This window comes from Mustela lutreola, chromosome 5 (genome assembly GCF_030435805.1).
Source record: "Mustela lutreola isolate mMusLut2 chromosome 5, mMusLut2.pri, whole genome shotgun sequence".
Lineage (NCBI taxonomy): Eukaryota > Metazoa > Chordata > Mammalia > Carnivora > Mustelidae > Mustela > Mustela lutreola.
In genome coordinates this window covers 101,024,529-101,041,298 of record NC_081294.1, presented here as the reverse complement: position 1 = coordinate 101,041,298, position 16,770 = coordinate 101,024,529, and the positions used below count along the sequence as shown (strand labels likewise).

Genomic DNA, 16,770 nt, shown 5'->3' with positions numbered 1-16,770 from the left:
TGTCTTCAGAACTAGGACCTTAGCCTACATAAGAGTGTTATTTTTTTCATTAAAACATTAAAGAAATGCCTATCAGACCTGTGCAAAACTTGAAACTAAAAGGAGAAGTGAATAAGTTTAACAATCTAATACTTGGAAAAGTTACAGCAAAAGGCTAAAGGCAGGAAGATAAATCTGAGAAACTCAGTTCCAGTCCTAGGACTAAAAAACCCACTATAAAGGTCTGTAAAAGAAGAGATGGGGCTCAGTGCAGCATGTGTTTAAAAAAAATTTAAATAATCAAACTTGGTAATTTTTTAGATGACTGACCATCAAGAGTCATTAATACTACTTAGAAGTACCATAATTCAAATGCCTTCACTTGAGTAATTATTCTATTCCTGGTTCTGTGCTACGCACTTCCCACAGACTATCTTATGGAATCCATCTAACAATGCTATGAGAAAAAGAGCTAAAAAGGTCGGCTAAAGGTTAGGTGATTTATCCAGGACAAGGTAGGAAGTAACAGAACCCTGAGACTCCTCAAGTTCATTTGCAGCTATCACGGTAACCCTGAGGCTCTACTGCTTTCCTAGAAGGTAGAAGGTTGGGGGGGTGGGTATTAAGCAAGAGTTCGAATGGTTCTACCATGCTCTGTGCTGTCCCACACCATCTGAGAGGACTACACTTTAAGAATACAGCAAAGTAGAATATGTTCAGTATCCAGGGGTAGTGAGAGGATTCAAAATCCTGTCACTTAACAAAAGATGAAAATGTTTTCTTTTCCAAATTAAGACTTAGGGGTACCTGGGTGGCTCAGCGGGTTGAGCCTCTGCCTTTGGCTCGGATCAGGATCCCAGGGTCCTGGGATTGAGCCCTGCATCAGGCTCTCTGTTCAGCAGGGAGCCTGCTTCCCCTCTCTCTCTCTGCCTGCATCTCTGCCTACTTGTGATCTCTGTCAAATAAAAAAATAAAATCTCAAAAAAGAAGAAGAAGACTTAAAGGCAGGATATGTAAGGTTTTTTAAATATAAGGGGCAAAATGGGCGCCTGAGTGGCTCTGTCAGTTAAGCATCTGCCTTAGGCTCAGGTCATTATCCCAGGGTTCTGGGATCAAGTCCTACACCAGGCTCCTTGTTCAGCAGAGAGCCTGTTTTTCCCTCTGCCTGTCCCTCTCCCTGCTTGTGTGCTCTCTCTGACAAATAAATAAATACTCTTTAAAAAGCAATCAATCAATCTAAGGGGCTCTCATGAAAGTAAATTGTTCAGAATGGCCTCTCATCGGCAAACTATGATAAAAACAATTCTCCTCCTTATTAAGTGTAATACCTTAACCTTTCCAAAGATACACCTCTGAAGGGGAGGAGCGGTGAGGCATGATATCAGCAGAATAGAGAACTAAGAGGTCGGTCCCAACATTCATCCCCCCAACAATGAAACATCAAACAACTACAAACCAATAAAAATAGCTCTAGCAAAGTTCTGCACTACAATGAAAAGCAACAGAAATATTATGGAGATAGGCAGGCCTTTGTAGCTCAGTCAGTTAAGCGTCTGCCTTAGGCTCAGGTCATGATCTCAGGGTCCTGCATAGGGCCCTGCTGGTGGGGAGTGTGCTTCTTCCTCTCCCTCTGTTCCTCCCCCCAGCTTATGCTCTCTCTCTCTTTCTCTCAATTAAAAACCATTAAAAATACACACATACATACATACACTTTATGAAGCTAAAAAAAAATGGAGGCTGGTCACATAGCAGGAACACAGGAAACACCCTACCTGAGTCATTCCACTCTGCCAGTTCACAGTAACTTGGTACCAAAAACAATCCCCTAAAGGGATTTCACCATGCAGGGTAAAGGTCAGTAGGAGAACCCCAGAAAGTTTCTTTAATTCACCTAGAAGGACAACATGAGAGGAAGGGAAAAAAAGGATCTACAAAATAATCACAAAGCAATTAAGTGAAAGTCAATAGGGACTTTACATTACATAGAAAAAGGACATCACATTGAAATAAGGACATTACATCATGCTAAATGAAAATGGTTTTAACTAATAGACAAAGAGAAGCTGATGGACCCTCACCCCCCCTCCCCCGTCCAAAAAAACAAAACCCAACTGTAGCTGCCTGAAAGATTCACTAGCCTTTAAGAACACTCATAGACTAAGAGGGCAAGGATAGAAAAATACTCCACACAAATGGAAATTAGAAGAGAACATGGATCACTATACTTAATACACAAAGTTTAAGGCAAAAGTTATAACGAGCGGCAAATAAGGTCATTATACAATGAGAGAGGTCTATTCATCAAGACAATTTAACTATTATAGTGTACCTACTTTAGAAAACCTAAATATTTTTATTTTTAATATTTAAAATATTTTATTTATTTATTTGACAGAGAGACAGAGAGAGAGCATGAGAGGGGAGAAGGTCAGAGGGAGAAGCAGACTCCCTGCTGAGCAGGGAACCTGATGCAGGACTTGATCCTGGGACTCCAAAACCATGACCCGAGCTGAAAGCAGTCGCTTAACCAACTGAGCCACCCAGGCACAAACCTAAATATTAAAAAACTAAATATTAAATTAACAGATCTGAAGGCAGAAATAGACAGCAAAGCAGTAACACCAGGTACTTCAATAACCCATTTCCAACAATGGATAGATCATCCAGACAGAAAAATCAATAAGTAAATAGTGAACTTGAAGTACACTGCAGGTCAATGGACCTACATATACAAACATTCCATTCAACAGCAGAATAGAACATTTAAAAAAGAAAACCTGTCCTAACAAATATAAGACAATGAAATATCAAATATCATACCCAAACACAGGTACAAAGCTAGGTATCAGTTAAAAGGAAGAAAGTTGGAGGTGGGGAGAGAAAAATCACAATAAATATAAATTATAACACACTTCTGAACAACCGGTAGGTCAAAGAAATGAAAAGGGAAATAAAATATTTTGAGAAACATTATTAGTAGATCATATTAAAACTTATGGGATGCAGCAAAACCACTTTTTTTTTAATTTTTATTTTTTTATTTGTTTATTTAAGAAAGCATGGGGGGGGTGGACCAGAGAGGGAGAAACAGACTACCCACTGAGCAGGGAGCCTGATGTGGGGCTCTATCCCAGGACCCCAGGACCATGACCTGAGCTGAAAGCTGAAAGCAGATGCCACCCAGGTGCCCCAGCAAACCACTTCTAAGAATTTCTAAGAAAAGCACTATTTCGGACCACCTGGGTGGTTCAGTGGGTTAAAGCCTCTGCCTTTGGCTCAGTTGATGTTCCCAGTGTCCTAGAATTAAGTCCTGCATCACGCTCTCTGCTTAGCAGGGAGCCTGCTTCCTCCTCTCCCTCTCCCTCTCTCTCTCTCTGCCTGTCTCTTCTTGCGATCCATCTCCGTTAAATAAATAAATAAAATCTTTAAAAAAAAAAACACTATTTCTATAAATAGTGATAAACACATTTAAAACATCAATAACTATGATACATTAATAGAAGAAAACCTGTCTCAAAAGATTCAAAGAAAGCATTTGATAAAATTCAGCAAACTTTCATAAAAACTCTCAACAACCTGGATACAGAAGGAACATACACCTCAACATAATAAAAGCAATATATATAACAAACCCACAGCTAACACCATACTCAACAGTAAAATGTTGAAAACTTTCCCCTTCAAAATCAAGAACAAACCAAGGATGCCCATGATTTTCACTCCTAACGTAAGTACTGAAAATCCTATCTACAACAGTTAGGCAAGAGGAAAAAAAGGCACTCAAATAAAAAGGATGAAGTAAAATAGTAAATGTCACAATCTTGTTATAGAAAATCCTAAAGGACAGGGCGCCTGAGTGGCTCAGTGGATTAAAGCCTCTGCCTTCGGCTCAGGTCATGATCCCAGGGTCCTGGGATCGAGCCCCACATCAGGCTCTCTGCTCAGCAGGGAGCCTGCTTTCTGCCCTGTCTCTGCCTGCCTCTCTGCCAACTTGGGATCTCTGTGTGTCAAAGAAAGAAAGAAAGAAAAAGAAAAAAAAAAAAGAAAATCCTAAAGGACTATATGAAAAAAACTCATGGAAAACAATAAACAAAAAACAAAATACAAAAGCTGTTTAAGTTCAGTAAATTTGTAGAGTACAAAATACAGCCTGCTGCATTTCTATACACTAAAAACTAATTACCGGAAGAAAAAAAAATCCCATATACAATAGCACCGAAAAAAACATATAGGAATAATCTCAATGAGAAAGTGAAATATCTATATTTCAAAAATTGTAAGACTTTGACAAAAAAATTAAAACAAATATGATGTCCTTGTTCACAGAGCTGAAGAATTAATGTTGTCAATATACTGGTAATGTCCACACTACCCAGAGCCATCCATGGAGTCAACGTAATCCCCCTCAAAATTCCAATAGCATTTCTCAAAAAAATTTTAAAAATTTAAAAAAAAAAAAAAGGCAAAGCAAAGAAAAAACTATTCTGAAGTTTGTATGAAACCACAAAGACCCTGATAGCCAAAGCAATCTTAGAACCACAATGCTGGAGGGGTCACACTCTTGAACACTCACTACATTACAGAACTGTAGTCATTCAGGGGCGCCTGTCTGCCTCAGTGAGTAAAGTGTGCAACTGTTGATCTGGGGTTTGTACAACTGAGCCAGAGATTATTTTAAAATAAAATCTTTAAATAAAAAAAGCTAGAGTCACTCAAATAGTATAGTATTGGTACAAAAAGACATGTAGATCAATCGCACAGGGATCCCAGGAAAAAACCCAAGCTTATAAGGTCAGTTTGTTTACAACAAAGGACTCCAGAACATACAATGGGGAAAGGAGAGTCTCTTGGATAAACGGTGTTGGGGAAACCAACAAACTACAAAGAAAAACTGGACCACGATCTCAAACCACACACAAAAACTAACTCAAAATGAATTGCAAGAAGCCATAAAGCTCCTACAAGAAAATATAGGGGAAACAGCTCCTTAACTCTCTGATGTCATTTTTGAATGTTTTTTGGTGAGATTTGGTGGGATCCAGTACAGATGACCAAGAAGGAATTCTTGAGATGCCTTTGGTACAAAATGGTACTTTTATTAAAGCACGGGGACAGGACCCGTGGGCAGAAGGAGGTACTGCCAGGGCACCTGGGTGGCTCAGAGGGTTCAGAGTCTGCCTTTAGCTCTGGTCATGAAGCCATGGTCATGGGATCCAGCCCCACCGCTTCAGGAGCCTCCTTCTCCCCAACATCCCACCCCTTGTGTTCTCTTCTCTGTCTTTCAAACAAATACGAGTTTAAGAAAAAAAGAGCTGCTGCCCACTGCCCCAGGATTAAGTGGAGCAACTGATTATACACTCTGGGATGGAGGGAAGATAAGGGAAGTTCCAGAGGATTTTCATATGCTAAAGAGGACTCGAGATGTGCGAGGCCTTGCTATTGTCAAACTAAGATTGCTTTTTCTGTCTTGGAAGGCGTTAACATTAAGACAGTTAGGAGGTTCCTGGAGAAACATTATACTCCACCTGACTTAAGTATTTGTCAATGGGCTGCAGGTTATATGGACATTTAATTTCATCTGTGTTTCCTTATGCCTTTATTTCCCCCTATCTACATCAGCCTTGGTGAAGATTTTTGGATAAGACACTAAAACAAGGGGCGCCTGGGTGGCTCAGTGGGTTGGGCTGCTGCCTTCGGCTCAGGTCATGATCTCAGGGTCCTGGGATCGAGTCCCGCATCGGGCTCTCTGCTCAGCGGGGGGCCTGCTTCCTCCTCTCTCTGCCTGCCTGTCTACTGTGATTTCTCTCTGTCAAATAAATAAATAAATAAAATCTTTAAAAAAAAAAAAAAAAGACACCAAAACAAGAGCCACAAAAGCAAAAAAAGGAAAAAAAAAAGGATATCTGTCAAACCCAAAAGTTTTTGCACAGGAAAAAAACCCTATAGAATGACAGAACATCCCAGGACACCTGGGTGGCTCAGTCTTAGGTCCTGATCCCAGGGACCTGCAACTGAGCCCCACACTGGGCTCCCTGCTCAGCAGAAAGCCTGCTTCTCCCTCTGCCTGCCTCCTCTCTCTCTCTCTCTGACAAATAAATAAATACATAAAATCTTTAAAAAAAAAAAAAAAAGAGAGAGAGAGAGATTTTATTTATTTGAGAGAGAGCTCGCACAACTGGAGGGAGAGGCAGAGGGAGAGGCAGGCTTCCTGCTGAACAGGGAGTCCAATGTGGGGCTCAGTCCCAGGACTCCAGGATCAGGACATGGGCTGAAGGCAGACGCTTAACCAACTGAGACACCCAGGTGTCCCCCACATCAATAAAATCTTTTTTTTTTAATGTTCAAAAGATCTGAATAGACATTTTCTGAAGATACACAAATAGCCAATAAGTACATGAAATGGTGCTCAACATCACTTAGCAGGGAAAGGCAAGTCAAAACTACAATGAAGGGCACCTGGGTGGCTCAGTCGTTAATCATCTGCCCTCAATTCAGATCATGATCTCAGGGCCCTCTGATCGAGACTCACATCAGGCTCCATGTTCAGCGGGAGAGTCTGCTTTTCCCTCTCTTTTGCCCCTCCCCCTGCTCGCAGCCTCTCTTTCTCAAACAAGTAAAATCTTTAAAAAAAAAAAAAAACAAAAACAAAAAAAAACAGGGCGCTTGGGTGGCTCAGTTTTTAAGCATCTGCCTTTGGCTCAGGTCATGAACCCAGAGTCCTGGAATCCAGCCCCTCACTGGGCTCCATGCTTGCCAGGAAGCCTGCTTCTCCCTCTCCCACTCCTCCTGCTTGAGCACTTGGCTCTCTCGAGCTCTCTCGAGCTCTCTCTCTGTTACTGTGTCTCTCTGTCAAATAAATAAGTATTTTTTTAAAAAACACACAAACCTAATTTCCTAGTAACAGTGGAAGGGTGGTGGTGGTCAGGGGCTGGCAGAAATGAGGAAACTTAAAGATGGAACTCAAATTTTATACCTTTTGACCTATAACAGTAAGTTCTGAGTATCTAATATCCCACATGGTAACTATAGTTAATACAGTATTGCATACTTTCAAGTTACTGAGAGTCAATCTTAAACATTCACACCACATACTCAAAGAACTTAACTGGATGACATAATGATTTACTCTCTTGATCTTGATACTCATTCCCCAACATATGTATCAAATCATCACAGTGGACACTCTAAATATATTCAAAGAACTTAACTGGATGACATAATGATTTACTCTCTTGATCTTGATACTCATTCCCCAACATATGTATCAAATCATCACAGTGGACACTCTAAATATATACGTTTATATTTATCAATCAAGTTGAGAGGGGAAAAAGATAAGTCAGGGTATCTTTATGGTATTAGCTCCCCATCACTCCACGTATTCAAGAGCCGTATTCAAGTGGTCAAATATTCATAAGTATGCTACACAAGGGGACTGAGCATCTGCTAGAAACTAAAAGAAAACTTTCAGCTTTCTCTCAATCCTAAAGCTCTAACTCTAGTCAAGAACTGCATTCATTTTCCCAGATAGAGCATACAATTTCTAACATTGCCTGTGGAACTGCCCATTTACATCTGAGAAGGACTAGTCATCTAACCTCCTGGGCAACCTTTACCTTTCTTCTCCTGCAAACCAACATCTTCCAATGAAACCCACACCCACTACACAGGAAACACTGCCATTAGCCTTTGCTGTGAATTAAAAGGACTTGTTGACATGACCACAAAATTATCAACAAACATGTGCATATTCTAATCTAAGCACCCTACGCAGTAGCCTGAGTCAGGGTTCCTGCTTTCAGTGAGCTTACGGCTAAGCTGGAAAGTCAAGACTAACACACAGGAATGCATAATGAAAGCGGAGGCAGGTGATCAATGATGAATCAGAGGGACCAGCAATATATTAATGAGTTCAGAAGGGAAAGTTGGTCAAAGGTTTCAGAAGCATGCTTGATCTTGCTTTGAAGACTGCAATAGATTTTAGGTAGAAAGGAAGAGAGACCAAACATGAGGTCACAAAGGTTAGCAAGTATACAGCCTAGTCCATAGGTAGTTATTATTTGTAGTTAAGCAGAGGGTTCACAAGGACAGGTGACATGCCCATAGGGACAAAGTGGTCCATGAGAAAAACCAAATGTTACTCTTTCCAGATTACTTTCAAATGTAGAATGCCAGAAACATCTCAAGCTTCCAGAAGTAGTTAGCAAGCCCAGTCATATCACCTTTTTCAAAAAGGCCAGGCCCATCGGAGATTCTAAATCCAGATGATACCACCAAACCATCACACTTGGAATCCTGGGTTGGATCTCAAAGTGAGGAGCCCATAACTTCAATCACTGAGCACCTCATACCATTTCAAACCAATACCTGTCACACAGCACCAGGAGGCTGGACAAAGAAGGGAAAAAGACAAAAACCAGAAGATAATGCAAACAAACAATGGGAAGGGGCCACATAAGACAGAAATTTGCCCCAATGGAAACCTCTTGATTTTCACCAATACTTTTAAGTTCTTAGAACCTCCTCTGTTGCAAGTCCATCTGGTCAGTGTCTCTGTTAAGGCTAATGGTGAGGTACACAATCAGGCACAGAATTTTTATTGTGAAATTCAGAAAACACCAGCCAGCTTGCCTCTTGGCTTCCTAGGACTACACCACCCCTTTTAAACAAGGGGAGCGCCTCAGAATACAGGGAGCAGGGTAACCTACGACCTGCATGCATGAGATCTAGACTCTCATGTGTGAAATCTTTCTGGACTAAGTCCAGAAAGATAGCTCAGTCATTTCAACCTGATGACTAGCTGGTGAGCAAGTTGAGGTAGGTTAATGGTCTTAATAGTCCATAATCCCAACAAAATGCTCAGCAGCCACTGCAAGTACTGTACCAACTCTGTGGACAGGACCTTCCTGGCAGTGTTGCCCAAGATAAAAAGGCTGAGTTGACAAATGCCCACCTTCCAAACTTCATTAGTTTACAATATAAGGATTGGTGGGCCTTAGAGACTATCCAGTCTAATCTGCTTTACCAGAGGAGGAAATGGAGACCCCAAGAGGGGTCACACTTGTCCAGGGTCACACTGTTGGGAGATCACTTGACTCCCAGTCTAGTGTTCTTTTTCTACTGACCTCCCATTGCCTTCTAAAACCAGAAAAACCTGCTAAAGCTAAAACTCTAATTGCCTATTTTCCGTTTGTTATAAACATAACCACCAACATTTTCTACAACTTACTTTCTGTCCGGCACTTCTAGAGGCTCTCTGTAAACGAACTCACTGAATCTTCAAAACAACCCTTGGGGCGCTTGGGTGGCTCAGTGGGTTAAGCTGCTGCCTTCGGCTCAGGTCATGATCTCAGGGTCCTGGGATCGAGTCCCGCATCGGGCTCTCTGCTCAGCGGGGAGCCTGCTTCCTCCTCTCTCTCTCTCTCTGCCTGCCTCTCTGCCTACTTGTGATCTCTCTCTGTCAAATAAATAAATAAAATCTTTAAAAAAAAAAAAAAACCCAATCGGTCAGGTTCTAATGACTATCCCCATCGCACCAAAGGAAAACCACAGGTAGAGAGAGGTCACACAGCCAGGACAGAGCTGGCGCTGTCCGACAGTATGGCTCCAGGGTCCCCACTGTGATTCACTTTGTTACACTTTTAAAAGAATTTCTTTAAGTTGTAAAGCAATGGAAGAAAAGGAACAGGCTTTAAGCCACAAAAGGCATGGTAACTTGTGTTTGCCAGTGAAACTGGGAGCTAAACCATGACTTCATTAACAGGCAATTTATCTCTTGATTAACATAGTAAGGGAAGGTCTGTATATTTCAACAGTTAGTTAACATTTTAAGTGCGTTTGAAGTAAAATGGTCATGGGCACACCTCTCAAAATCTGCCACGTGAAATAGGCTGGTTTAGAGGGTCTCTTCAGGACATGATACCAAGAAAAGCAAACATGTCATGGCCCATCTCCACCTCTGCTGGACTTCACTCACACATACAAGGTTTGTTTTTCAAGAAACTACTTTCACAGTAATTTCTTACACAAGTAAAACTTCAGATTGAGGGAAAATTTAAGGAAAATTTCACCTCTGAAGAATAAAAATCCATTTGACATAAGGGTTCAAAATGAAGATCGCTGGAACAAATGCCCAATATTCAATTACATGACGTTTTTGCTTTCCCTCATTTAAAAAATCATGTCAAATCTCATTACCTTGGTTATCCAGGAGAAGTAGTCCAGGAACAGTAATGGCAGTAATGGCAAAAATAAGCAAATTACTACTGTGCCAAGATCAAATTAAGGAAAAAATTACAGTTGATTAAGATGCTCTATCATATAAAGGTACTGGCATTTTACCAGTCACATGTCTTAGTGTCAAGTGTGCAAAAGCCCAGTCAAAATGTAACAGATGGTGCTCAGATGGTGGCTCAGTCAGTTAAGCCTCCGACTCTTGATTTCGGCTCAGGTCATGATCTCAGGGTCCTGGGATCAAGTCCTGCAAGGGTTCTGCACTCAATAGGGAATCTGCTTAGGATTCTGTGTCCCCGTCTCCTTCTACACTACCCTCCACCCCCAACAACAGTGAGCTCATGTGCATTACTCTCTTTCAAATAAATAAATCTTAAAAAAAAGAAAATGCAACAGATCCTAAAAACTCTAAAATCAGAAAAAGTAATGCCTCAGATCTGAAATCAACAGAAATTTAGAACCCAAAATAGCAATTACCCAACCTGATCCATCTCTTTGTATCAAAGTCACATGAAAGAATTATCCTATAGCTTCTCTGTTCGGCTAAAGCAATCTAAGTACAAATGTTATTAGATAAAACCTACAAGCAATTAGATCCTAGCTTATCAGTAAATTAAAGCATAATAAAATTAGTCAGCCTAGGAGCTGGACAGTAATTTGGGTTCTACCATCCTCTACCAGAGTTATTTGGCAGTACCATGGTAGCCAAGCCCCAATCATAAAAGGTTTTCCAATATTTATAGCATCCATTTTTCTGCGGAGTCTACTCGTCATAAACTCTGACCAGACTTTACATTAGAGCTTAAGTACCAACAGAGTATTTACTTTTGAACACAATGACTTATATAAGTATTGTATTCCAGGGTTTGGGGTTTTTTTTAAGATTTTATTTATTGGTACACTTGGGTGGTTCAGTTGGTTAAGCATCTGCCTTCAGCTCAGGTCATGACCCCAGAGTCCAAGGATCAAGCCCCACATCGTGCTCTCTGCTCAGTGAGGGACCTGTTTCTCCCTCTCCCTCTGCCTGCAGTTCTGCCTATCTTTTAGATTTTATTTATTCATTTGACAGAGAGTGAGAGAGAGCACTGAGCTGAGAGCACTGAGCTGAGAGAGGGAGAAGCAAGCTCCCCACGAGCAGGGAGCTCAATCACAGGATCCCAGGAACATGACCTGAGCCAAAGGCAGACACTCAACTGACTAAACGACCCAGGCACCCGTATTCCAGTTTTAATACCCATTTAGAGTACTTTTCCCTTTCCCATATAGCATATAGTAAAGGCCATGTATCAGAACTCATCTGCAATTTCTGCCTAATTTGTCTGAGCCACCACAGAACTTTCTCAGAAAAGTACAATGAGAAAATATTCTAAATTCTTCTGCAGTACTCACATGATTTAAAAAAAAAAAAAAATGTGAACCCCACATGAGGCCCCTGATGAAATTTCATCGAGCCTTATTTACCATTTTCCTCTTTTAAGTGTTTCTAAACTTAAAGGCAGGACAGGTGCTTCAAAGGAAAGTCTAATGACACCTGTTACATAACCTGTTCTTGGTTGGCCAGGTTATATGGTTGTTACAAGGAAGAAAGCAGTCCAAAGCAGAACAAACACTAATTCTCTGTTCTCTGTTCTAATATGAGCCAGGACATTCCAGTCACATACCCAGCAGCTACCTGCGTGCCTCAGTTTCCCTAACCACTAAACTTGAGGTCTGAGGTGATCCAAATTCCTATTTAATCAAAGTTAAATGAGCATAATAATCCCACAAAAAGTTCACTGCAGTGTTCATAGTATTGAAATACTACGTTGTAGAAAGAAATTTCAAGGGTTTTTGCAGTACTCATTTCTTATCCTCCAAATACTCCAAAGGAGTTAGCTCTGCCATGAATGAAGAGGAGGCAAATACAAAGATGTTTTAAGAATATATGTAAAACCCAAAATATATCTAGAAACCTTGCGGGATATCACGGTACTTGGACTGTCATGTGCAACGGACAACCTACAAAACCTAGTAAGACAGGTTTCTGTTTTTGCTGTGGAAACAGGATTTCGCTTTCCCTGACAGCTTCAGGGCCTAAGAACACAGGATGACATCGCTTCAGAAAATGAAAGACCCCCCCTGGGACCATAAAAGATGAGAGCTTTTGGTTATTGTCCTTGTTTTGTTTAAGATTTGTTTTTTTGTTTTTTCCTTTCTTACCCAGTTGCCGCGGGTCTGGTGGTAAACCTCTGTAATTCCGAGTCTGCAGGGATTTGTCCAGACCCAGGCAGGGGTCAAAGAGAGGAAGCTGCGCAAACACAGATGTTGCTGCCTTTCCTCGACCCACCCCGCTGTAACCAATAGGGGGACGCTGTGGGTGCCTCGGGAGGCAGATGGATTCTCTCCTGGAAATCTAATTGGCGTCTGGGAAACCAGAGCTAGGTTTCCAAGGCGGTCTCAGCACCCAGCTTCCACACAGCCTCGACAGAAAAGGATGCCTCCTTGGCCGAGCACAAGGCCATCATCATGACCCCTAAGGAAACTTTTAGCACGAGAAGGTTAGGGTACCTTTCACCCACATCCCAGGTATTCAAAGGGCAAATGAATCCCTAAGAGTAAGATCCGACGGAATGCCGACTGCCTCCTCCTAATCAAGTAACTACAGATTCCTTTGAAAACACGAGCAAATATCTCCACAGAAAAGAAGGGATAGCGCGGGTACCATGAGCTCGGTCTGCTCTCTGGGGGGCCCCAGCCCCACCTAGAACCCTCACGCCAGAGGCGAGACACCAATGGGGAACCAGCTTTCGAGACACCCTCTTCTCCACTGCAAGGGTGCATTTCTTTGGGGGAATTTTCCCTCCACCCGCCCATCCCGGGACCCTGTATAGCGGAGTCGGCGGGGGCTGCAAGGAGAGGGACCGCCGCCTTCTCTGTGCGCTCCCGGCCGCGCAACGCGAGCGACCCCACGCTCCGCAGCTGCCGCCGCCGCCGCGCTGGACTGTGCAACCCTTTGCACTTGTTGCTGTCCCCGAGGGACCCGGAGGCGGCGGCCATCCCTCTCGCCACTGAAGCCACAGCAGCACCCACCTGTCCACCTCAGCTGTCCCTCGCGTCCCCCAGTACCCTGGAGAGAGTATTTCTGGGACAGAGAACTCAGGCGAAGGGAACAAACTTTTCTGCCCTGAGCTACAGAGAGACGCGGGGGATGGAACCCTGAAGAGCACCTACCTGGAGCTAGGGCCCCCACAGCCTCCGGAACCCCAGCGAGGCGCTGCGCCCCGCGCCCTGCCCGAGGGCGTCTGGAACGCGCCCAGGTCCGCCGCCGCCGCCGCCCAGGGCCGGGAAGGCTCTCGCCGAGGCTGCCAACGCCCGGCGGCCGCAAGGCTGGGGCCAACGCGGAGGGGGCGGAGCCGCGGGCGCGCTCCCGGAGCCGGCCCGCTGCGCCCGCAGCTCGGGCCGCCCCCGCTCCCGCCGCGCCTGCCGGCTGCCACTGGATCCCCGCCTGCTCACCTCCCGGCCGCGGCATCACATGGCCAGGCCCGCCCGCCGCCGCGCCCGCCACCGGCTCCAGGACGAAACCTGAAGCGGCCCGACCGCGCTGCCTCCGCCAGCCCCCTCCCGGCGCGCCTCGGCTGCCCTTGCTCCCCGTCCCGGGGCTCAGAGACGGGCGGAGACCCGCGCGGCCCTACGGGGCCCGAGGAGGGCGAGGTCTTGTCCCGGTTGCGGCGCCTGCGTTCCCCAGGCCCCCATGGGCCTCGCCTTGGCGCCGTCTGAGGAAGCGGTGGCCTGCCCCTTTCTGAAAGGAGTTGGCCATGCTGAGCCTGTTCGCAACTAAAAGCCACCACACCGGTGACAGAACGTGGCCCAAGGGTGACTGACAAATAAGACGCCCTCTTGATGCTCGAGGTTCCCGGCCCTCTGTCCCAGAGCCGTGGGACCCTCATTCTCTTCGGGCTTGTGCATGCAAGTAGCTCCCCCTACAAGTCCTCATAACTGAAGAAATTTTCAGGAAAATCCTAACCTGTTTTTACAAGGAAAAACAGCGTAGGAGGGACTCCCTTACCATCCAGTGCGCTTTTCCGGTTCCACTGATGGTAACCCCAAGCAGAGAAGCTTCTCCGTCAGCCAGGCCTTCAAAACACAGACTGCAGACCACCTTGAAAGGCGAAATTACCAAAATGACTTTTCTCGAGAGTACCCTGAGTCTCTGTTTTTCCTGTGAAGACCTGCCACCCACAGGACCCGCACAGGGATTTAGCTCCACGAAGCTGGCCACTGAGACCACCAGCCAGAAAGGAGCATGCCTACCCGGCCTTCTGCAACACCTCTGCCGCTTCTCAGCCTCACCTTGTCGCACCCACTTCGCTGGTAGAGCTCCTGAGGAAGATAGCGAAACAACACCGGTCCGCCTCCGAAGTGCTTAGCCCTGTTCCAAGGCAAAGGTCTGGCATTCTGCCTTCATAATTGGGCGCCCCAAACCGGACCGCACTCCTACCCCAAGCTGCAGTCCTTGTCGCTTCTATTTCGCAAGGGGATGAACCCTAGACTTGGCCTCGGGCACTGCCTTTAATAAAAAATTAAAAAAAAAAAAAAAAAAAAAAGATCCTGCCCATGGCAAGACTTCAAGATACTCAAGATTAAAACAATAATATTCTTTTCAAAAACAAACAAACAGGGGCGCCTGAATGGCTCAGTGGGTTAAAGCCTCTGCCCTAGGCTCAGGTCATGATCTCAGGGTCCTGGGATCGAGCCCCGCATTGGGCTCTCTGCTCAAGCAGAGAGCCTGCTTCCTCCTCTCTCTCTCTCTCTCTCTCTCTCTCTCTGCCTGCCTCTCTGCCTACTTGTGATCTCTGTCAAATAAATAAATAAAAATTTAAAAACAAACAAACAAAAAAATTCCAACCATAAAATGTCTACTGGAGACTAATCAAATCAACCCACCAAACCAAAATGGGTCCCAATTTCTGGTAAGCAAAAACATCAACCTGTTAATGGCCCTTGTTTTTAGTATACAATAATTCCACACATCACTAGTGTGGAATTATTGTATATTTTTTTTCTTTCTCCTTCCTCCCTTTTTTTTTCATTAATTAGGTCAGATATATATCAAGAAAAAAGGGAGAAAATGTGGGAGGAGGAACAAGAATTATAAGAAATTACCTAAAACTCTCTTGCACACTAAAAAGAAACAAGCAAAACTAGTAATTGTGGAATCTTTTCTAACTAAGGACGTATAATCATGCTATCTGTAGTTTTCTTGCCTTCTCTAGAGCACCGAGCTTGATCAATATTTAAATAAGTACTTGGCTTTCAACTTCTCTAGGTTCAAATATTAAGCAAAGTGTACTCTAGCAACCTTAAAAGAAGCCTGTGAATATATGAGGCAGGTAGGTATCAGGTGTGTAAATAACCCTTTGCATCTCTCTGATTCTGCTACTCCAGATACAGGTTACTCTGGACACTGAGCACTTAAGTTGGCCAGGACTACATTTGGTTAGAATTCAAAGACAATGGATTGTCAGTACCCAGACAGGTCGCGTTCACCCAACAAGAAACCAGGTTGGTAATTCAGCTAGGAAAATTCTCACTTCCTGGTAAGTATGATGCCACCATCCTTCCCAGTTCAGTTCTGTCTTTCCTATATTCAGTCTCCATTCATCCTTAGACACCTCAGACAGACCTCCTCCATAAACCCTTTCTTTATTGTCCTGGTTTCTGCCAGCCTCTGAACTTGGACAAAGATTAATGACCGTACCACAGTTGAGCATGTGATTATAGTCACTGTCATATGTTAGACTGTTAGAGGTTCTTATCCTCTCTTGTCATCTCAAGAACAAAGACTATTTTTTATCCTCATCATCTCCACTCTTAACACAGGGCCCATATGGAATATTTAATATTGATACTTTTATTATTTTTTATTTTATTATTTTTATTGTATTTATTTTTATTTTTTATTTTTTATCTTATTATTTATTATTTATATTATTTTATTTTTATTATATTTTATTTTTATTTTATTATTTTTGTTATTCTTATTAATATTAATTTAAAAAAAAAAAACTCCAGAGCAAGTATGGAGACTCTAGCTCTGGAGTTTGTTTTTTTTTAAGATTTCATTTATGGGGCACCGGGGTGGCTCAGTCCCTTAAGTGTCTGCCTTTGGCTTGGGTCATGATCCCAGGGTTCTGGGATCGAGCCCTGCATGGGGCTCTCTGCTCGGCGGGGAGCCTGCTTCCCTTCCTTTCTCTCTCTGTGTGCCTCTCTGCCTACTTGTCTATCAAGTAAATTTAAAAAAAAATAAATTAAAAAAAATTTTAAATAAAAACATATATATAAATAAACATATATAAATATATATAAATAAAAATTTAAAAATAAAAACATATATATATAATAAAACATATATATAAATAAATAAAAAATAAAGACTTTATATATTTATCCAACAGAAAAAGCGCAAGCACACAAGCTGGGGGACAGCACAGAGAGAGAGAGAAGCAGGCTCCCCTCGGAGCAGAGAACCTGATGTAAGGCTGGATCCCAGGACCCTGCAATCATGACCCAAGCTGAAGG

At 43.3% G+C, this 16,770-nt stretch overlaps 1 protein-coding gene across 5 annotated transcripts in view; it reads right to left on the bottom strand.

The window, feature by feature from the left end:
- The window catches only part of ARHGEF28 (Rho guanine nucleotide exchange factor 28), a 321,385-nt gene extending 306,687 nt beyond the window's left edge, over positions 1 to 14,698 (bottom strand). For 3 of the 5 annotated variants that reach the window (XR_009354003.1, XM_059175236.1, XM_059175233.1), the window contains exon 1: positions 13,423 to 13,735. Coding sequence is in view for 3 of the 5 variants with exons in the window: in XM_059175236.1 (XP_059031219.1) it covers positions 13,423 to 13,720 (298 nt within the window). In the remaining 2 variants the exon portion in view is untranslated. Of the gene's footprint in view, positions 1 to 13,422; positions 13,879 to 14,257; positions 14,351 to 14,541 lie in introns of those variants that run through there. The other 2 variants (XM_059175234.1, XM_059175237.1) reach the window with 2 other exon arrangements.
- Between the last annotated feature and the right edge of the window lie 2,072 nt (positions 14,699 to 16,770).